The 22,712-nt window shown below is 47.4% G+C and overlaps 1 protein-coding gene across 2 annotated transcripts in view; it reads right to left on the reverse strand.

The window, feature by feature from the left end:
* The window catches only part of LOC119974762 (ALK tyrosine kinase receptor-like), a 1,320,646-nt gene that overhangs the window by 74,936 nt on the left and 1,222,998 nt on the right, over positions 1–22,712 (reverse strand). For both annotated transcript variants that reach the window (XM_038813974.1, XM_038813983.1), the window contains 3 exons: positions 20,974–21,160; positions 16,460–16,550; positions 2,544–2,608 (listed from right to left, as the gene is read on the reverse strand). In XM_038813974.1, the coding sequence (XP_038669902.1) occupies positions 2,544–2,608; positions 16,460–16,550; positions 20,974–21,160 (343 nt within the window). The remainder of the gene's footprint in view (positions 1–2,543; positions 2,609–16,459; positions 16,551–20,973; positions 21,161–22,712) is intronic.

Consider the following 22,712-nt stretch of genomic DNA (forward strand, 5'->3'; position numbering starts at 1 on the left):
CCAGCAGCACGGTTCAATTCCCGTACCAGCCTCCACAAACAGGCGAATGTGGTGACGAGGGGCTTTTCACAGTAACTTCATTTGAAGCCTACTCGTGACAATAAGCGATTTTCACTTCATTTTCATTTTTCATTTCATTTAACTTACACTCAACAATTTGATTCCCAACCTAAAAGTTATATCTAATCCTAAAACTAAAACATCTGATCCTGTCGATGGAAACCCCCTGCCATGGCAGAGGATGGGAACAACGGAAATCTGGGGTGATGTGGGAAAGGCGGGGATTAGGAAGTTTTGGGCGGGGAGAACATTTGGGGGTGGTGATCACAGATGGATTGACTATTGTTGGGCAGAGGGTGCCAGAACAAAGGGACACCCCCTCCCAACATCACAGATGGCAACAATGTCAGCAGGATTCACCTGGCAGCTTTGACATGTGGTGTGGACCCCACAACCTTCTGCTAACTATGGGAGGAGCCCTTAAAGTGGGAATTAATTGGACACTTAATTAAAGGCCTTAATTGGCACGAGGGCGGATGGGCAGTCCAACATCTATTGCACTGCTGGTAAAATTCCAGTGGTGGTGGATCGGAGATGGGAAGGTACCCTCATCATGGGCGCGATTCTGCAATAATGGGGCTATGTCCCCATGCCGGCGGGAAAACCGGTTCCAACCACTCCGGCGTTAACAGCCCCCGAAAGTGAGGAATTCTCACCTTTCTCGGGGGCTAGGCTGACGCTGGAGAGGTTCCGCCAGCTCCGGCCAGCGTGCGTTCGCGCATGCGTGGAATGGCCGGCGTATTTCTGTGCATGCGCGGGGTTCCCTTCTCCGCGCCAGCCCCCGGGCAATATGCAGGAGTCCTACAGGGGCCCGGCGCGGAGGAAAGAAAGGCCCCATGGAACCGGCCCACCCGCAGGATCGGTAGGGCCAGATCGCAGGCCGGGCCACTGTGGGAGCCCCCCCCGGGGTTGGATCCCCTCGCACCCCCCTCCCCCCCCAGCACCAACCCTGCACACTTACCTGTCAGGTCCCGCCGTGTGTGAGGTAAGTAATTCACGCCGGTGGGACTGGGCAAAACTTGACGGCCACTTGGCCCATCGGGGCCCGGAGAATTGCTGGAGGGAGCCGCTGTCAACGGCCCCCAACCGGCGTGGCGGGAAGTGTGTCCCAATTTACTCCCCCTTCCCACCATCTGCCAGCCCACTTTCAAGTGTGGGGGGGGGTGTTGTGATGGGGGGGGGGGGGGGATGTAACATTCTGGCCATTGTATCAGTTCCTATCTTCAATTATCTGGGGGTGGGGGTTTTCCTCACAACATTTCAATATACTGCCTCGGTTCAATCAGCTGTAAACTGCCATGGAAAGAAACACATCTACGGACACCATAACGCACCAGCTAGCAGGCCACAGGACTAATTTATCACTCTGAGCCCCAGTTACTGTCATGTATCATTTTCATATGGAGGTGTGGGACAAATTTCAAGGATAATGATGGAGTCTGATGCCATTCTCGGTTTCAATGTCCAAGAAGGATTTGACCCTTTGCATTATTGCCTGGAATGAGTGGCAGCATTAGAGACATCCGTGTCCACCCCTTCAACAGCGAGGTCTCCAGGTCAGCTAATGTATTCAAACCTCTTCCTTGAATATCTAAAAAAAATCGCAGGAGCTCGTCCTTTCAAAGAATGCAGATCTTTTCTCAGTGATGTTGTTTTTGATGGGCAGGTGGCCATAGTTCTCGATCTGTTAGAGCATCAAGCAGATGTCCAGAGTTTCAGGTGAGAGACTATCCACCTTGGCCCAGCTATCTGCAAGGAGGAATTTCCTTGCAGGCTGTGTCAGGTGGGTTAACTTAGAAGCATCAATCTGCTGGAGTCATCGATTCCACGCATCATCCTGCCCACTAACTGAAAACAAATACTTGAATGGTAATAGCCATTGCTCTGGGGCAGGGTTGGAAAGTAAAAAGATCGGACTCCGGAGCAGGACGAGGCCATTCAGCCCTTCGAGCCTGCTCGCCATTCAATAAGATCATGGCTGTTCTGGATGTGGTCTCAACTCCACTTTCCTGTCTGTCTCCCATACTCCTGGCTCCCTTGTCTATCAAAAATCTATCTCACCCAGCCTTGAATAAATTCAATGACCCAGCCTCCACTGACTTTTGGGGGTGGGAATTCCACAGACTGACAACCTCTGACAGAAAACATTTCTCCTGCACTTCATCTTAAAATAGAGACCCCATTCTTAAAATCCATCTCCTCGTTCTAGTCTTCCCCACAAGAGGAAACAGCCACCCAGTGTCCACCATATCAAATCTCTTCAGGATCTTGTATGTTTCAATAAGGTCACCTCGCATTCTGCTAAACTCCAATGTGCATAGGCCCAACCTGTCTCCATAGATGAGTTCCTCATTCCAGGAATGAGGTGGGGTGAGAAAACATTTTTTTTTAAATAGGGAAAGATGAAGTGAAGTTGTGGCTTCTCATGGTGTTTGGTAAGAAGGCTCATTGCTTCCTTTGACCGTTTGTTAAAACAATCTTACCTAATTATCAGGGCCTCCATCAGGAAATCCAGCTCGTCCTGTTCAGAGCACACCTCTGGTAATGTCTGAAGGGAATAGAAAATCAGAGGAAATGACATTTACCAAACGTATTTCGCATACACTTCTCCCACGGGATTTCCGTCTTGTGAGGTCACTTATTCAAAAGCAAAATACTGGAAATCTGAAACGAAAACAGAAAATGCTGAAAATACTCAACAGGTCATTCAGCATCTTTGGTGATCAACACAGTTGACGTTTCAGGTTGATGATCCTTCATCAGACCCACCGTCGACCTGCTGGGTATTGTGCAGCATTTTCTGCATATTTTTTAAAGCTTGTTGGGCTGTATTGGAAAATGAGTGACTAATGGGAAATGTACTCCTGTGCGAGCTGTTGTGAAGCAGAATTAGCTGCCATTTCCGCATGTCCTTCACCCTTGACAACCGCCAGTGTTAAAAGCTGTTAGAATTACTGCCTCAGGAACATTGACACTTAACAACATCTTTTAAACCCTTGTTAATACCAACTTGTTATGACTGAAATACTTGACAGTGGAATAGCGGATTTTACTTGGTTTATATTGGACTGAACCTTCCATGGTGGGGCAATCACCATCGGATGTCATCTCTGCTCCTATTTCTTTTTACACAGTGCTGGACTTCTCATCTGGGCCTCATCAAAAATGCAGAGTCCTTCCTAATAGGGCAGGATCGCCGGGGGAAACCAAGTCACGTCCCCTTTTCCCAACACCAGTCACCGTATTTTGGTAAGTCTTCATTCACTAACAGACTGTAAAACGTTGGGACATTTAAATAGCCTTTCACTGTGTTGGTGAACGAGTGTCAGTGAGGCAAGTGGGTCGGCTGCCACCTGGATGGCAGGGTGGGCAGAGTGCCAGCTGGAATGGTGGGTGGGGTGCCAGCTGAGTGGGTAGGTTGCCAACTGGGTAGGCTGGCAGGGTGGTAGAGTGAGAGGGTGGTAAAGTCATGTCAGGTTGTGTCAGGGGTAAGTTGGGAGGTCGGGGATGGAAGTAGGAGGGTTTGGGGGTGTTGCAGGGTTTTGGGGTTCAATGGGGAGTATCAGCTGTATATTTATCCAGGGGTTAGCCCTGTTTCTTTCAGTCTAACTAAAGTTGCCATGGTCCCTGATGAGCATAGATTGTTTTCTCCTTTGGGGAGAGCTGACTGGTATTGGTTTAACCTGAGGCTCACCACATCTCCGACATGGAGCACGGTTGAGAAGGCGGGGCCTTTTAGTCTAACATTTCCTGGGTAACTATTCTGTTCAGAGGTCAGAATCCTCCAATGGCTCTGACTCCAACTCAGAGTTGGAGACATTTTCAGTGTCTAATGATGACCATGAAGCCACTGTCAATTGCCGGAAAAAGCCATCTGGTTCACTCCTGTCCTTTAGAGAAGGAAATCTGCCATCCTTACCTGGTCTGGCCTACATGTGACTCCAGACCCACAGCAATGTGGTTGACTCTTAAATGTCCCCTCAAGGGCAATTAGGGATGGGCAATAAATGCAGGCACAGCCTGCAATGCCCATGTCCCATGAACAAAAATAAAAAAACTCAACCTAAGATCCTGATAATAGCTGAAACCAGTCAGCAATCAGGGATAGCATTAGTTAGAACAAAGAGCAAGGGAACAGCGATTTAAAACACAAAGATCGAAGACCGTGAAGGGCTCACTTGTTAAAGGTACTCCGCTGGTTTCTATGAATGAAACCCATGTGACCTGCCTGTGAGTGGACACTCCTTATCTCTCATGAATGGGGAGCGCTTACTCGGCTATCGTATGTCTCTGACCCTTGAAAAAAATGAAATAACGATTATCTTTGATGTGACATTGTCCAGTCAAGTTGAACTGTATTAATTATACACTTCTACGAAGTGTATAAATGCTGAAACCTTTGTGCTGATCTTTGGAGAAGCACTGGGATAGACCAGGCCCCAGTGTAAAATAAAGTACTTTTGAAGGCTGGAACAAGACTCTGAGCGTGGAGTGATTTCTGCAAGTTCATCCCCACTAACAAGGAGTATGGAAGTCGATAAACGACCTGGTCTCTTGTTTCTCTGCTTTTGTGATGTTGATTGAGGAATAGCTATTGATCCAGCTGCCGAGGAGGAGTGCCTGCTCTTCTTCAAACAGCACTAAGAAAATCTTTCACTTTCACTCGAGGGGGTTGGGGTTAACATTTTGTCAGAGAGATCATACTTCTGACAGTGCGACGCTCACTCAGTAACGCACTGACGTCTCAGCCTAGATTACGTGTTCAAGTTTCTGAAAAAGGGACTTGAACCCCCAACCTTCTGAGCCACAACTTAAAAACTATCAAAGGCACTAGGGTAAGTAAATAAGAGAACAGGGGAAACAAGTTTGGAAGGTAAAGACACTCCCGTCGTAATTCCCTTGCTGTTAAGGGACAAAAAGCGAAAGCAGGCCATGAATTAATGGCAAGCTGCATCTATGTGGGAAATTGTGACCCTGAGGCAGAAGCTTATGATCTCTCAGGGAAAATTTCTGTTTGAGTTTGGAAGAGCTTGGAGGCTGGCGTGTGAAACACGTACTTACAATTTGCATCGTGAAGTGTGCCGTCAGCACCTGGAACATTATTACAGAACAGATTGCAACATTACATTATGAAGAAGAAACCCACGCTGTTATAGCTTACAACCACTGCTGTTTGCCACATTTTATCCAATATTAGTCATTTTCTAAAGTCTTTATTGCCGGGAATGTGGAAGCGGGTCCCTAAAAACAATTCGCCGTCGACCAAAGCAAATTAATTTTGGATAATGACCACAATGTGATTTTGAAAGGCAATATCAGTGTGGCCATTATCAAAATTGAGCTGCCCAGAGTCAACGCTGTTTACAAATGCCTCAGTAAAATCCACCATTAAACCTCCACTCAAAATCGAGTGGGAGCAACTTTTATAACCATCAAATAAAACAAACGAGCTGATAAAATAAACGCAGTTGTGTTTCACTCTGCATCAGCAATGCAAACAAACGCACTGATCATCAGAAGCTTTTTGTGTTTTAATCAGCAGTTTATTTTAAACTGTACCTGTCTTCATGCGCTCTGGAAAAATTAGTTATTTCCCGTAAAATCAATGAGCGCATTTCTTAATATCTGCACTATTCACGGATACTGACAATGACTGAATCTTTTCTTATCCCAATTTTCTCCATGCCCCTCTTGGATATGTGAGCCTGAAGTCTCTGAGTGCATGTGCAGAGAAATAAGTACAGGGAAAAATTGTCATAATTCTATATTTTCTTTCTTCATTGTTTCATGAGATGTGGGCATTGCTGACAAGACCAGAATTTGTTGAAAGCAAGCAAGTTTCCTGGCCATTACCAACTACTAAAATCCTTTACTAAATGGTGGTTCTAATGGTGTCGGTGGACCTCTGGTACATTGTGCAAGTGGCCATTCTGCGAATGTGGTGGCGACACTTTGGAAAGTCATTGCCTGCTGACCAGTTACACCCTGGCCCTACTGAATTCATGAGTATGAGTGCTTTTGCATAATTCAGCTGCATGCACATCATTATCAATACTGCTGAGGTACCTTTTTGGCTCAGGAAGATCTGGGAGGGCATGGTTGGAGACACCACTGTGGTTGGGTGGGGGGGATTGGTGGTGTTGAGAACTGTATTGACATGTTGCTGTGCTGAACAGCCAGGTCTATCGACTCTGGGCAAAATGGATTTTGAATTATTCTTAATATAACCTCCACTGGAATGAGCCCTTGGCAAGCATGTTTCAAATACTATGTGGGACGGGTGTGAACATGGACAGGTTACATTAGTTCCATGACTTTTACAGAATGGGACAGGTGTCATAAGCACCTTCACCCACTTCTACCAGAGAGGTCAAGGATGAAAATGGTGGTGGAGACTAAAAATAATGGGGTTATGCTCAAATTTCATCCTTGCCTACCCCTGGCGTGCTCAGAATCTTGCTGGTTTTTGGGGTTTATCGTACTATGGTGAGCACATTAATGACCTCACTTGACGTCAATTCAAACTAAGAGTTGGAACCCTCGCTCATATTTTGTCCCACTTTACTCAGGTATGCTGAAGCCACCTATATTGCTGTACTGCTGGCACTGGATGCCTGTGGAACAGGGAAAATTGACAACCACAAGCAAAAGTGCAGAATAATTTCCTGTTTCTGTCCAGGTCTGTTTCGTTTAGAATCAACCATCAGAACATTTAATTGAATTTGCCTCGAGAGAACCTTCAGACTGCAAAAGAAAAGTAACAGATATCAAGGTGCCCACCAATTTTTGCCCTCCCAAATTTTGCTCAACAAAAAAATTAGGGTGGGTTTTTCCATTCTGAAGGCTGTGGAATTGGAAGTGGAGTTGGCAATGGGAGGCTGAAAAAACAGACTCCGATCCATGTAACTGGATCTGCATCATTCTTGTGGCAGAATTGATTTTCTGTCACGTCTTTAGGACCAGCCTAGAAAAGCCACAGCTGCTTTTAAACACCATTATGCAGAGAAACAAAGCCCAGTTTAACTTCCCTTTCAGTTCGATCGGGATTGGACTGAACACTCGCTTTGTTCATCTCAAGAGGGCTTCACAATCAATGGAGCTCAGAGGGTTTAAAGTTTTTACTCTTCCTATTTGACAGGTTAACAGAGCATTGTAAGCATAGACCTCTGTTATTCACTTTTATTGACATTTATATTGGAAAAAATGTTTTACCGAAAGGTTAGAAATCTTTTCCCTTTTCAAAACTGTATCTAATGGGGCAGTACGGTAGCATTGTGGATAGCACAATTGCTTCACAGCTCCAGGGTCCCAGGTTCGATTCCGGCTTGGGTCACTGTCTGTGCGGAGTCTGCACATCCTCCCCGTGTGTGCGTGGGTTTCCGCCGGGTGCTCTGGTTTCCTCCCACAGTCCAAAGATGTGCAGGTTAGGTGGATTGGGCATGATAAATTGCCCTTAGTGTCCAAAATGGTCCTTAGTGTTGGGTGGGGTTACTGGGTTATAGGGATAGGGTAGGTGTTGACCTTGGGTAGGGTGCTCTTTCCAGGAGCTGGTGCAGACTCGATGGGCCGAATGGCCTCCTTCTGCACTGTAAATTCTATGATAATGCTTGTGTGGAACCTAAGGGACCCAAGTACCAGGCTGCACATTTCCCCGAATTATGAACAAGGGAAGGTGGTGACATAGTGGTATTGTTACTGGACTAGTATTCCAGAGACCCCGGGTGAAGCTCTGTGGACCCAGGTTCAAATCCCACCAGGGCAGAGGGTGAAATTTTAACTAGAGGGCTAAACAGCTTCTAAATTAACCATCCCAGAGAACTATGATAGGCCTTCTAACCAGCCAACCTCAGCACTCGTCCACCTCCATGCCTACCATCTGTTGACTCTATCTCACCTCCCTTAGGGAGGTCTGCTATGTCAGATTAGAGGTGTGGATCTAGCCTCAAATGGGAGGATACCTGAAGGTCTGACTCACATGGTTCGACAGAATCCTTGAGCTAGCTCTCAGAAGGGCAATCAACATGGTTATCTGATTGTGACAGTGCCTTCAGTGTCCCAGGATTCCTTGTGCATATCTTAAACTGCTGGAATGAAATGTGAAGGCCTGAAATTGGATCAGAGCAAAGCTCTACATCTGCTGTGTGTGCTTTATTTTCAATGAAGTCACTTAGTAATGCGTAAATACTGTGTCGCGATTGGCTAGGCCATCTCACACCCAGATGCCGAGGCAATGCTGAACGGGCACTTGGGAAGTTCCGACGCCAGCAAAGTCATGAGTGCTTGTCAATAACCAGATAATGGTGCTGCTGAAGCTCTCTCTGAGCACACAAAGGTGACCTGAGTCGCATCCATAACTGAGTGACTCATCACTGCGTCCTAAAGAATGATCTCATATGAGGACTCAGTATCAGCAGAAGGCCAGAACATTATTCTTGCATGGGGGATGGTCTGTGGAGAGATGCTGCAACCCACATTCAGATCAGTCCTCAGATGGTTAAGTGAGAACTAGTGATTGATGATTGTCCTTCTTTTTTTTAAATAAATTTAGATTACCCAATTATTTTGTCCAATTAAGGGGCAATTTAGCGTGGCCAATCCACCTACTCTGCACATTTTTTTGGGTTGTGGGGGCGAAACCCACGCAGACACGGGGATGATTGTCCTCCTTGAGGGACCTTGCAATTCTCCAGGCAAACCTCTGTGAGCTCACTGAGGTTTACAGTGCTGCTTCTGCCCCTTGAAGGCCGCCATTGGCAGTGAAATGTTGGCGCAGTGTTTGAGAAGACTGCACCATGTCTTCTTACTTCACAGCGAGCACTGGTGTCGTTCTTATCCCATCGCAGAATAGCCACATGTTCCACAGGCTGCCTAGCCTTCCATAGATGAGGCCATCATCATGCAAGATTTAAGTTTACGAGCAAGGGGGCTATGCTGGAACTGTATAAAATGTTGGTTAGGCCACAGCTAGCGTATTCTGTGCAGCTCTGGGATCCTCATTATAGGAGGGGTGTGATAGCACTGGAAAGAGTGCCTGGGCTGGAGAGATTTAGTTATGAAGAGAGAATGGATAGGCTGGGTTGTTTTCCTTGGAACAGAGGAGACTGATGGGGGGAGGGAGGGTGGTTTGAGTGAGATGAATAAAATTTTGAGTGGCATAGATAGAGTAGACAGGAATAAATCTTTCCCGTTGGAGGGATCAATAATCAGGAGGAATGTAGATTTAAGTTCAGGGGAAGGAGGTTGAGACGGGATGTGAAGAAAAGCCTTTTCACCCAGATAGTGGTGGGACTCACCATCTGAAAGGGTGGTGGAGGCAGAGACCCTCATAACGTTTCAGAAGTATTCAGATGTGCACTTGTGATCTAAGGCATACAAGGTCAAGTGCTGGAAAATGGGACTCGAATACTTAGGTGCTTGTTTGTGACCAGCACAGAGGTGATGGGCCAAAGGGCCTTTTCCATGCTGTAGACGTCTATGACTATAACTGGGCTTTTGTGCACTGCACTGGTTCAACACTTGCCCACGACTCCATTTCTCTGCCTCCAGATTTATTTTGTCAGTCTCTTTTTTTTTTATTGCAACAATTTCTACTCCCATATCCAGTCAGCTAGAAGTCATCCTGCTTAACAGAACCAGGAAGTAATGCCGCATTATGTTAACAATGATAGAACATCAGTGTAATTAGAACAGCAAAGGGAATCTAAAATAATGCCACTCTGTACATGCTTTTAGCAAACTCATTAACTCGCTCATTGTCACAAGATCACATGGTAATTACAGGCGAGGAAAGCCTCTCAGTTTAATTCATCCATCCACAGAGCCCCTGACATGTTGTGGCACCTAATTTTTCCTTAAATAAGCGTTTTTCTTCAAATGATTAAACAACTTTATTTATAAAAGCCGATTTCTTCTCGTGTTGAGAGCATGGTCTTTGCTGGTAATTTGTAGACTGTGTAAACACCATTGCTGCAGTACCTAACTGGTCTTTCATAACTGGTGAATATTTGAAATTAATTATATATATCTAGTGAATTTTAGTGTTGAACAGAGTGAGGGACATCAGTGATGAGTAATTAAAGATTTTTACTATTTTATGCACTCAGGGTGAAGCATTGTTAGGCTAAGCAGTCTGATTGGATACAGGCTACAGCTTCCTTGACTCTCTCTGGAACAACGTGCCCCTGTATCAACCTCATCATCATCCTCTCTTGAGGTGGCATGGTGGCACAGTAGTTAGAACTGCTGCCTCATAGTGCCAGGGACCTGGGTTCGATTCCAACCTCGGGTGACCGTCTGTGTGGCCCTGGTTTCCACCCACAGACCAAAGATGTGCAGGTTAGGTGGATTGGTCATGCGAAATTGCCCCTTAGTCTCCAAAGGTTAGGTGGAGTTACTGGTTCGCAGGGGAGCAGGCCTAGGTAAGATGCTCTTTCAGAGGGTCGGTGCAGACTCGTTGGCCTGAATGTCCTCTTCCGGCACTGTAGGGATTCTATGATCCTTCCCCACTGCACAAGGATGATGGTCTTCTTATTGATCTGTCGGATTCAAGCTCAGGAAGAATGGCACAATAAATCATGCAAACCCATTCTGAAGATAGAACAAAAACCATGTACAACCATTAAACATTGCTCTGAGGAAGTCTACAAACATTGAGTACATGACAGAAAACAAGTTATCAACACATGCTGATGCCATTATGTAACAGAACAAACTGAACATAAGCCATCACAGGCAATGTTAGAGCAATTGTAGCGTTCACCTTTTCATAATCAGCTTTCAAAAATACTTTCCTCAGCATTTGTCTCTTTTTTTTATTCATTCAAGGGATGTGGGTGTCGCTGGCTGGGCCAGTTTTTATTACACATCCCTAATTGCCCTCGAGAAGGTGGTGGTGAGCTACCTTTCTGAACCGCTGCAGCCCCTGACGAGAGGGTACATCAACAGTGGTATGGTAGATGATCCAGGATTTTGACCCAACAACAGTGAAGGAACGGCGATATATTCCTAAGTCAGGATGGCGAGAGGCTTGGAGGGGAACCTCCAGGTGATGGTGTTCTCCAGTGTCTGCTGCTCTTGTCCTTCTGGATGGTAATGGTTCTGGGTTAGGAAGGTGCTGCCCAAGGAGCCTTGGTGAGTTTCTGCAGTGCATCTTGTAGATGGTACACACGGCTGCCATTGTGCGATGGTGGAGGGAATGAGAGTTTGTGGAAGGGGTGCCAATCAAGCGGACTGCTTTGTCTTGAATGGTGTCAAGGCTCCTGAGTGCATAGTCTTTGCCGTTCAGCTCACCAGGCTAAATCGCTGGCTTTGAAAGCAGACCAAAGCAGGCCAGCAGCACGGTTCGATTCCCGTACCAGCCTCCCCGGACAGGCGCCGGAATGTGGCGACTAGGGGCTTTTCACAGTAACTTCATTGAAGCCTACTCGTGACAATAAGCGATTTTCATTTTCATATTCAGTGCCTTCAGCTGTTTCTTGATATCACGTTGAGTGAATTGAATTGACTGAAGACTGACATCTGTGATGCTGGGGTCCTCTGGAGGAGAGCGAGATGGATCATCCACTCGGCATTTGTGGCTGAAGATAGTTGCAAATTTTTCACTGACGTGTGGGCTCCTCCATTACTGAGGATGGGGATATCTGTGGAGCTTCATCCTCAAATTAGTTATTTAAATGTCCACCACCATTCACGATAAAATTTGGAGGATTGCAGAGCTGAGATCTAATGCGTTCATTGTGGAATCTCTTAACTCTGTCACTTGCTGCTTATGCTGTTTGGCACACAGATAGTCCTGTAGCTTCACCAGGTTGACACATTATTTTTAGGTCTGCCTGCCTGGTGCTCCTCCTGGCTTGCCCTCCTGCACTCTTCACTAATCCAGAATTGATCTCCTGGCTTGATGATAATGGTCGAGTGGGGGTTATGCAGGGCCATCAGGTTACAGATTGTGATTTGAGTACAATTCTGCTGCTGCTGATGATTCACAGCACCTCATGGATGCTCAGCGCGGGATTCTCCAGCCGCGTCCGCCCTGCAAGCGGAGAATCCCATTGTCTGTGTCTCTGTGCAGATCTGCACCTCCGACAGGGGGTCAGCGGTAACAGGTCCAACGAAAACGAGTTTGAAGTGTGCAGCAAGGGCTGCTGGACTTGGAACAGGATCCCATCACCGATCCAGAGGACGACTGCCCGGAGTCCACATATCGAGACGGCATCATCACCATGCATAACCACGCCTCCTCACTTTCACCAACATACACGCCCATCCTTAAAGTAGATTGTGCGGACGAGTAGCGTGCCACAGTACAGGTCAACAATTGTAGCATCCGGTTCAAGCTCGACACCGGTGCTTCGGCCAACCTAATATCCAAAGCAGATCTGGTTCGCATCCGGAGGCAGCCTACCATTCTTCCACCGGCTTGCCAGTTGCTCGACCACAATGGGAATGCCATCACGGCGCTAGGGTCCTGTCACCTGCAAGTATCCAACAGGGCCGTCAATGCCACTTTGAGATTTGAGATCGTCCAGCCCGGCAAGGCTTCTCTGCTGGGTACCCGAGCATGAAAGCTCCTCGATGCAACCATCAATTCACACGAGACAAAGAGTTGAAGTGAACAGTGGTTTTAATCAGCTAGAACTGTGCCTGCCTGTGACTGCTCTGTACTGAGTGCTGCCTACAAGCTGCAGCTCTATATACCTCCCCTGAGGGGGCGGAGCCACAGGCAGAGCCAACAAGTGCATCAACATAAAACAATACAATGTAATGCAATTACAATGGTGAATGGTAGCAGTAATACATTCACCACATTCCTCCAGCTAGTTCAGCGTGTACATGCCATGTCCTCAGCTGACAACACTCTGCAAGCCAACATTGAGGAGCTCCTACTGCAGTACCCAGATGTGTTCACAGGGAGGGCATGCTGCCCTACCGCTATAAAATTCTGCTCGGGGCACGCCTGTCATCCATGCGCCACGCCGGGGTGCTGGCGCCCTCAAAGATCGTCTGAAGGCGCAACTGCAGGATCTCCAGGATCAAGGGATAATATCCAAGGTGACGGAACCAACTGACTGGGTCAGCTTGATGGTCTGCGTCAAGAAGCGCATTTGCATAGATCCCAAGGATCTGAACCGCAACATTATGAGGGAACACTATTCGATCCCGAAGCGAGAGGAGCTGACGAGTGAAATGGCGCATGCCAAATATTTTACAAAGCTGGACGCATCGAAGGGCTTCTGGCAGATAGAGCTGGACAAGTCCAGCCGGAAGCTATGCACATTTAACACTCCCTTCGGGAGATATTGCTACAACCGAATGCCATTTGGCATTGTGTCGGCCTCCAAAATCTTTCATCGAATAATGGAGCAAATGCTCGAGGGCATTGACGGTGTACTGGCCTATGTTGACGATGTCATTATCTGGTCCACAACCCCGGAGGAACATGTTGCCAGTCTGCAGCAGGTCTTCAGGTGCATACATGCCAACGGCCTGAAGCTCAACAAAACTAAATGCTGCTTTGGCAGGTCGTCAATTAAATTTCTGGGTGATCAGATCTCACAACAGGGCGTGCAGCCAGACTCAGACAAAGTCCAGGCAATTAACACGATGAAGACTCCAGAGGACAAGAAGGCGGTGCTCCGCATCTTTGGGATTGTGAACTTTCTGGGGAAGTTCATTCCCAAACTCGCGTCACACACCACGGCCCTCAGACACCTTGTGAAAAAGTCCACCACTTTCCAGTGGCTGCCCGCTAATCAAGAAGAGTGGCTTGAGTTGAAAGCGAAGCTAACCATCGCTCCTGTTCTAGCCTTCTTTGGCCCAGCAAGGGAGACCAAGATCGCCACAGACGCCAGCTAGGACGGCATTGGGGCGGTGCTCCTGCAGAAGGACGACACCTCGTCCTGGGCTCCAGTGGCCTACGCGTCCAGGGCCATGACCCCCACTGAGCAATGCTATGCTCAAATTGAGAAAGAATGCCTGGGCCTGCTCACTGGCATCGTGAAATGCCACGATTATGTGTATGGTCTCCCAACCTTTACCGTAGAGATGGACCACAGACCCCTAGTGCACATTATACACATGGACTTAAATGACACGACACCCAGGCTCCAGCGCATTCTCCTTCGGCTCCGCAGGTATGATTTTGAACTGCTTTACACACCTTTGAAGGAGCTAATCATCGTGGATGCCCTGTCGCGTGCCATCACCTCACCATGTGAGCAGGTAGATTTCATGCACGATATCGAGGCACAGGTGAAACTGTGTGCCAGCACCCTCCCGTCATCCGACGATCGACTCGGCATCATTCGGGAGGAGACCGCCAAGGACGTTCTGTTGCACCGGGTCATACATCATCTCACGAATAGCTGGCAGAAAGGGCAATGCCCCCAATACTATAACGTAAAGGATGACCTAACTGTTGTCGAGGGGATCCTTCTGAAATTGGATCGCATCGTCATCCCACGCAGCCTCCAGAGCTTGGTGTTCACGCAGATACACGAGGGACACCTCGGCATTGAGAAGTGTAGGCGCAGGGCCCGGCAAGTTGTCTATTGTCCCGACATCGATGAAGATATCTCAAATATGGGGCGGAATTCTCCGACCCCCCGCAGGGTCGGGGAATCGCCCGGGGCCGGTGTAAATCCCGCCCCCGCCGTGGCCGGAATTCTCCGCCACCCGAGAATCGGCGGGAGCGTGAATCGCGCCCCGCCGCTGCGATTCTCTGGCCCGCGATTGGACTTATAAATAATTCCCTGTATATATGATGTTATGTTTCTGGACACTAGAAACCTTATATGTACATATCCATCCACTCACCAATTTCATATATAATTACTCTTGTAAATATGTTCTTTCTGTTCTAAGCAGCCGACAACAATTTTTTTTAAAAAGGGGGGATGTCATAATATGCACCCATGCAAATCATGAGGTAAAAGCAGGCAGTGATAGACACCCAGGTGAGCCAATCAATGTGCAGAACAGAACACAACCAATCACAAGACAGGAAACCAGAGGGAGACTTACACCTATAAAACACGCGATGCATCAGCATTCTGCCTCTTTCCACTGGTGATAGCTACAGTGATAGTCAGGGTGTACAAATCATTCAACACCTCCAACACGTGGATCAGAGCTAGCCTAGTCTAGATAGTTAGCTTTAGTTTACTTAGGGTAGTAGAGAGTCAATCCACAGGCAGCTGTGTGTTTTGTTGCTAGAGTTCAATAAATCTTTTATTGAACCAACGCCTTTGTTTGGTGTATACTTGATCAGTTAATTGCATCGTGTGCAATCCGTGTTACCCCAGGGTGAACAACACAACAGTCTCCACAAGGACTGTGCAGTGGTCACTCCGACTGTTACCGTCATGGACAGATGCATCTGTGGCAGCCAGGTATAGTATGTTGTTCCCTTTTGTTGGTTCCCTCACCATCTGCGGGCCCAGTCTCTCAGCTATGCCCGTCAGTACTTGGCCAACCTGATCAGTATCGATGATACCAAGCCACTCCTGGTGATGAACATTATGTGCCCTTGCCACCTTCTGTGCTTGTCCAAGTGGTGTTCAACATGGAGGTGCACTGAGGGGGTGGTATAATAGTAATAATTAATAATAATCTTTATTATTGTCACATGTAGGCTTACATTAACACTGCAATAATGGTAATCAGCAGGAGATTTCCTTGCCCATATTTGACCTGTTGCCATGAGATTTCGTGAGGTCGAGAGACAATATTGAGGACTCCCAGTTCAACTCTTTCCTGCCTATATACTATTGCTGGGCCTGTCCTGCTGGTGGGACAGGTCATATTCAATGATAGTGATCGTGGTGTCTGGGACATTTTCTGTAAGGTATGATTCCGTGAGTATGACTATCTCAGGCAGAGGCTTGACAAGTCTATGAGACAGCTTACCCAATTTTGGCACAAGCCATGAGATGTTAGTAAGGAAAGGAAGTCTTCGGAAGGTCGACAGGGCTGAGTTTGCCTTTGTCTTTTCCAACGCCTATTGCCTATGTTGATGCCATGTGGTTCGTCTGGTTTCATTCCTTTCTAGCGGTTTGCTAGGCCATTTAAGAGTCGGCCACATTCCTATGGGTCTGGCACCACATGCAGGCCAGACTGGGTAGATTTCCTTCCCTGAAGGACATTAGTGAACCAGATGGGTTCTTTCAAGATTTGATTAATGGCCATCATTGGACTTTTAATTCCAGATTTTTTTGATTGAATTCAAATTCCACCATCTGCCATGGTGGGATTAAAATCCCGGTCCCCAGAAACAGGATTGTCACAAAGGTAGTGGTGCCCCCTGTCAATAGGAAAGCTGCACTACAAAAAGAATGCAGCCCAGCAACACTTTAAAGTTAACGTGCAATTGAAGGCGCCAAGAAAATGACAAGGTTCCTACCTTCACTGCGACTTGCAAAGGGCTGGGTTCACCAGGAATACCAGTCACTTGACCTTCATACACCTCACCAAAAGCTCCATGGCCCAGGCCCCTATTAGGAAAATCATTCTGTCAACACTAATTGTTTCCAACTAATAAGCAAGCAGTTACAGCATCTGCAAGCGATACGTGAATCATTGGTTGCAATCCCATACGCCACTCACTTCTGTTAGAACAAGGCTATCAATGGTGAGTAAATGTTGCGATTTGTGATCACAAGAATGAATCAGGTTATAAACTCTTTCAGAAAAAGAAAGCTGTGTCTATTTTTAAAAGCCTCCTTATACCAAAATGTCACAAATTTTCAAGTCAAATGAATAAATGCATTTTGAATGACAGTGCTTGACAGGTTTGATTAGACATGCCTAAACCCAGCATCAGCGCAGAGGTATTTATAGTCTACGTCTGTGAATTCAGTCATTTAATTCAAATTATTTGATCATTCAATCTTCAGCACTAAATTTCCAATTTGCCGTGTATTTTACATAGCTTAGTTCAGATTGTTGGATGAGTCAGGCTGCTTAAATGCAAAAAAAAAACTGACTGCATAATCAGGACTGGATTATTTATTCATGCCTGTGCATTGGATACATTCTCCATATAGGGGATTGCAATGATTCATTATTAACCCGATAGCCTGCTCTGCAGATATTTATAAATAGCTGCTTCACTATTGAAGCTAACAAATAATTAGGATTTACTTACAATAGCAGAAATAAAAGCTGTTTGTGAAGTCAATCTTTTCATTATAGCCCTCTGTTTTCTTTTCTTTTTTCCACAGGGTATTTTTCAATTATTCCAACTGCACTGGTCAGGCTTTTGTCTGCTTACTTACTTGGGGGAATGTTTCAGTTTAAATAATGAAGTTGTTATTGGGATGGAGGTGAGCTTCTACACATGAACTGTATGTCCTCCATTACTGTACAGCAGGATTACCAGAACAGAAAAGGGAATGCTTTGGAAATGAGAAACCTCTTGGGGAGCTAAATGAACGAGCGCACTAGAGGCGGACAAAAGGGTCAAGAAGACAACAGAGAAACATTCGAGTTAATTAAATGAAGAGAATGGCTCATGCACTTGGGATTCACTTTCCCAAAATCCGGTAGGGAACCACGCATAATGTGATCAAATAATTAGAAGGCAAAATGTAATAAGGTCATCACAAGGAATTAATTTCGTTGACGATTATGATCCTGTTCTTTCAGTAGAAATACAAAGAATTTCACAGTACACAAGGAGGTCCTGCTACCTATCATGCATCTGCCACATCACTGAAAACTAGTCCCATTCTTGGATATTTTACCCATATCCTTTAATTTTTTTCAATGTTACAAATATTTCGTCCACTTCGTTTTGAGGCTCTAATGGATTCTACTTCCACATTGTCCCAGGTTACTGGTGATGCATTCCATGTCCTAAAATCCAATGCACAAAAAGAATTGTCCTACCATTTCCCTTTGTTCTTTTGGCGATTATGTTAATTTTCTTCCATTTAGCGACTGGCTTTTTGGTGATTAGAACTGAGTACAGTGTTCAAAGTGAGGAGCTATCTCGAACTTTGACTTTGCTAACTATCTGCACTATATTGGCCGAGAAGTTTTGGGGCATCCAATTTTGGGCGCGCACTTGTCATAGCGACCTGAATGGGTAGCCTATAGATCGCCCTATATAGGGCGTCACATTTCATGGATTTAGCGAGATGTGAAGGGCAGGGGTAGGAATAGATTATTGGTTTTCCCTCCCCGCTGTCAAAAAAGTCACCATGAAACACGGCCTTGTCCTGGAGGGCTGCATCGCGACCATTTAACTCTCTGAGGAGTATTAATTTGCTAGGGGTGAGATCTAAATCCCCATCTGGGGAGGAAGTCTCACCTTTGAGAGCTGCTGGCCAATCTGACAGGCTAGGAACAATGGCCACTGCTGGGACTACATCCTGTCCCTGATGAAGTCAAGTCAAGAGCCGGATGATATAAGTTGTGAGGGGTTCTCGGCAGGGTCGGGGGTCGAGGCTCTGGAGGAAGGGGGGGATGTCGAGGGTTGGGTGAGGACGGGGGTGCACAAAGGCACGATTTATTGGCCTCCTCAGGACGCAAAGAGGCTGGTAAATCTCACAAGAAGCCTCTCGTGAGGCATAACAGCCTCTCCACGCATCGTGTGATCTAACGAGATTTTTATATTTAAGTGAGCAGTTAGTCTCACTTGTGTCTACGACGGATCAACCCAATGTCCAGGATCGAACGGCCTCGCCTCAGAGACCCTGACCACAATCGTGGACCAGTCGTACCAGCACTTGGGGGGAGAGGGTACACCCAGGCGATCGGGGGTACCTGGGTGGTCAGGCTCTGGACAGGGTGGAACAGTGACACCCGTTGTGGCACTGCCAGGCTGGCAGTGCCAAGACACCCAGGTGGCACCTTGCCCATTCCAGGGATCGGGCTCCCTATTTGGTGCATTGAGGTGGTCCAGAGGCCATAATGGGGGGGGGGGGGGGGGGGGGGGGTGTCTAGAGATCAGAATGCCATTTTTAATCTCTTCCTGCTCTGGTGAGCGGAGCTTGGTCGTGCAGGAACTGGGACTAAATGCAGCCTTGGTGGGGCATTCCTTGCCAATGCTCAGAAATGAAGAAGAGTCCCGTTTAAGAGCGGGATCGTTCTCGGCACTGCCAGTACAGGAGAGGGACATGTGGGACGGGGCAGCCATTTGTGGAACTCCTGTGGTTGGAAAGGGGGGCCTGTGAAATAGGCACTCCCCCCTCTCTACACTGTCCCCCCCACGGCCCAGTCAGGCACCCACAGGATTTTAAGGGACTAAGCAACCTGTAAACCTGCCCGTAAAAGGAAGGTAAATTTCTGCACTTGTGAAATTACAAAGGAAAAGTGGGCCACAGCAGGTATCAGTGAAGACCGCAGGATGGGACCTAACTGGCCAGCAATGCTGCTCTTCCTAGCTTCACATTCAGCTAAGTATATTTTAATGATACAAGTGACATACTGCAGATGCTGGAAGTCTGGAATGAAAACAGAAAATGCTGGAAATACTCAGCAGGTCTGACAGTACCGGTGCAGAGAGAGAAACCAAGTTAATGAGTGGGATTTTCCAGCCCTTCCCTCCTGCAGGATATTCCAGTCCCAACAAAGGCGACGAATCGCGACTGGTTCCCTGGATGTAATGAGGTACCCATCCTTTCATTTAAATACATTGTAATGAATTTGCATATTATTAAAGAGCCTCCCCGCCATATGATTCTCCCTTCCAACCTCAAGTGATGCCACAATAGCTTTATGAAGACCTGAAACAGTCGGGTGGATCTCACTGGGGGCACCAAGTTAAGTATAGCCTTCGGGTGGAGAGGGATACGGCCCTGGCACAGGTTGGTACAGCAGGATACCCGCCCCTCAGAGGCCTCGGTCATCTCTTCCCCAACCCTCCCTCACCTCCCCCACACCAGATATAACGGGACCCCCAATTGGGCTCCCCAGACGGCCTGCTCCTGGCATTGCCACATTGGCATTGCCAGGTTGGCACTGCCAGGCTGGCAGGAGGCTGTGCCGGTTTTCTGTCAGAGCCTGACATTCTGACAAGTCATGGGAGAATTCTGCCCATTCCCCTTTGCTTCTCTCTCCATCGAAACTGTCTGACCTGCTCAATGATTCCAGGATTTTCTATGATTGTTGAAATATATTTATAAAATGTTCCCGTTGGTCGCAGGCTAATTAAGACCATCTGTTAGATCGCGTGTAGGCTCCTGAGCATCACTGGTGCTGCCTCAGAGAAAGGTAATCGGACATTATTTAGGGAGGGAAAGTGTGTGAGTGTTGGGGGTGGGGGTTGCCTCCTTCACAGGCTCTCTTTTCTGATTGGAGGACCTCCCCAAATGTTTGATCCCCCATTGGTTCCAACTCCCGCCCGGACTTGCGCACCCCAGACCGCAGCCAACTCCTCGACATACATTCCCCCCTCATCTCATTCACTCACCGGGGTCTCATCTCCTGACCTCCCTGAGGACTCCTCCCAACCTACCTGTCATCCAGGTCCTGACCCTTCTCCATCAGGGACAGGATGCAGGCCCAGCAATGGCCAATATTCCTGGAGATGCATCTTATTTCTGACTTACTTACACATGTGAAGGGTTTAATGCCTCAGTGCTGCTGGACTAGAGATCGCAAAACTGAGGGACTGAAAGACCATCTCGTTCTGATCCAAAGCACTGACCTCTGCTGAAAGGTGAAGCGTCGCTTTAATGTTCTCCTGCAGGAAATTTAGCTGCCCGCACCCTCATGCATTAACATGCCTGAGGAACTCTACCCAGTGTTATAGAACATGTCTGAGGAGATGCGTACATTTGAGGGAAAGATAATGACAAAAATAACACGTGTACTTTTGTTCCTCAACAACAAGTACCAAGAAAAACTGAGCAACTGCAAAGCACCAAGTAATGAAACCCTGGTCCACACTTTGACTTTTCTTGGACTCACCTGATCAGGATAATGTTTTTCCGGGAAACCTCTTTGAGATCGCTGATGGAAGTTGTTTTCCCAGCAAAGCAGTAGTTGGGATTGTAGTCGGTCATGATGGTGGAGGTTCGCAGCTTGCTGAGTTTGTAATCAGGACTCTGTAGTTCCATCTGCATGGCTTGCAGCTCCTGGTGCTTGAGGCGGTAAACTACATTCAACATTATTTAATGGAGGTATTTATGGTATGTCAGCTACCAGACATAAAAAAGGCATCAGCTAGCAATAAGCAGCGTGGGTCTTACTTGAAGTAAAAGCACAAAATGCTGGAAATACTCAGAAGGTCAAGCAGCATCCGTGGAGAGAAGACCAGAGTTAACGTTCCAGCTCTGTCATCTCTCGTCAGTACCATTCTGATACCGTCACAGACCTGGAACTGGGCGGAATCGTGTCAGAAATTGAGGTCTCGGCCAGCGGCTGGACAGCCAGAAAGACCCTCGTGTCACCTCGTCCTGGAAAGACCCCCTGGTAGTGCATGCCAGTCAGGCAGTTGACAGGCAGGTGGTGGGTCTTTCCCCGGGACCAGGACCCTGGTCCCACCCACTGAGAATTGCCAGCCAGGCAGAGGCTGGCATCCCCTCTGAATGGCAGCACCACCGTGACTGCCGCTGGAACAACTCCAACCCAAAGCTTGGGACCCAGGCCACGGGTAAATAAATGATGGTTCACATGGTGGGGGATATCAGGGGGAGTTAGTGCCGATTCGGCATCAAGGGCAGGAGTATTGCTCACAGCTGGCCTCCCTTCCCAATGTCGGGACCCTCGATCAGGTGGTGAGCGCCTTTGAATGAAGCGAGCCCTCAGGAGCTGGCAAGCAAACAAACCAGGTTGTGTTTGTTGAGCATGCTGCATGGCAAGGCCGCAGATCCCTGCAGGGACCTCAATTGGCAGTGGGGTGGAACACCCCCCCCCATAGGCTTTATATCATAGAATTTACAATGCAGAGGCAGGAAAATGGCAGGACCCGCACCCTCCAACTTGATTAAATATCAGCCAAACTTTCTCTCTCCACAGATGTTGCCTGACCAGCATTTTCTACTTTCAGTTCAGATTTTCAACATCCACAGTATTTTGATTTTCCATTCTCACTTGGTTTTTTTTTTGATGCTCCCCAGGGTAAATATCTGATCCACTTAAAGGCAGCCAGTAACTGTTAAAAGGAGAGGTGTATAGACAGCAGGAAACATTGACAAGTGAAAAATGGTTGCAAAGATCTCAGGCACCAACTGGGCAATCCAACCCAATGTTGTGGAGGCCCTGCTCCAGGTGTTCCAAACAACAATACAGCACAGGAACAGGCTCTTCGGCCCTCCAATCCTGTACCGGTCATGATACCATACTTGGCCAAAACCCTCAGCAGTGCCTTATCCTTCCAAACCCATCCTATCCGTGTATTTGTCAAGATGCCTTTTGAACACTATTAATGTATCTGTTTCCACAACCTCCCCTGGCAGCGCGTTCCAGGCACTCACTACCGTCTGTAAAAAACGTGCCTCGTACATCTCCTCCAAACTTTGCCCCACAGACCTTAAACCTATGCCCCTAGTGGCTGACCCCTCCACCCTGGGAAAGAGTGCCTGCCCATCCACTCTATCCATGCCCCTCATAATCTTGTAGACTTCTATCAGATCGCCCCTCAACCTCCGTCGTTCTAATGGAAACAGTTCGAGTATTCAACCTCTCCGCATAGCTAACACCTTCCA

The sequence above is a fragment of the Scyliorhinus canicula genome, chromosome 1 (assembly GCF_902713615.1).
Source record: "Scyliorhinus canicula chromosome 1, sScyCan1.1, whole genome shotgun sequence".
NCBI lineage: Eukaryota > Metazoa > Chordata > Chondrichthyes > Carcharhiniformes > Scyliorhinidae > Scyliorhinus > Scyliorhinus canicula.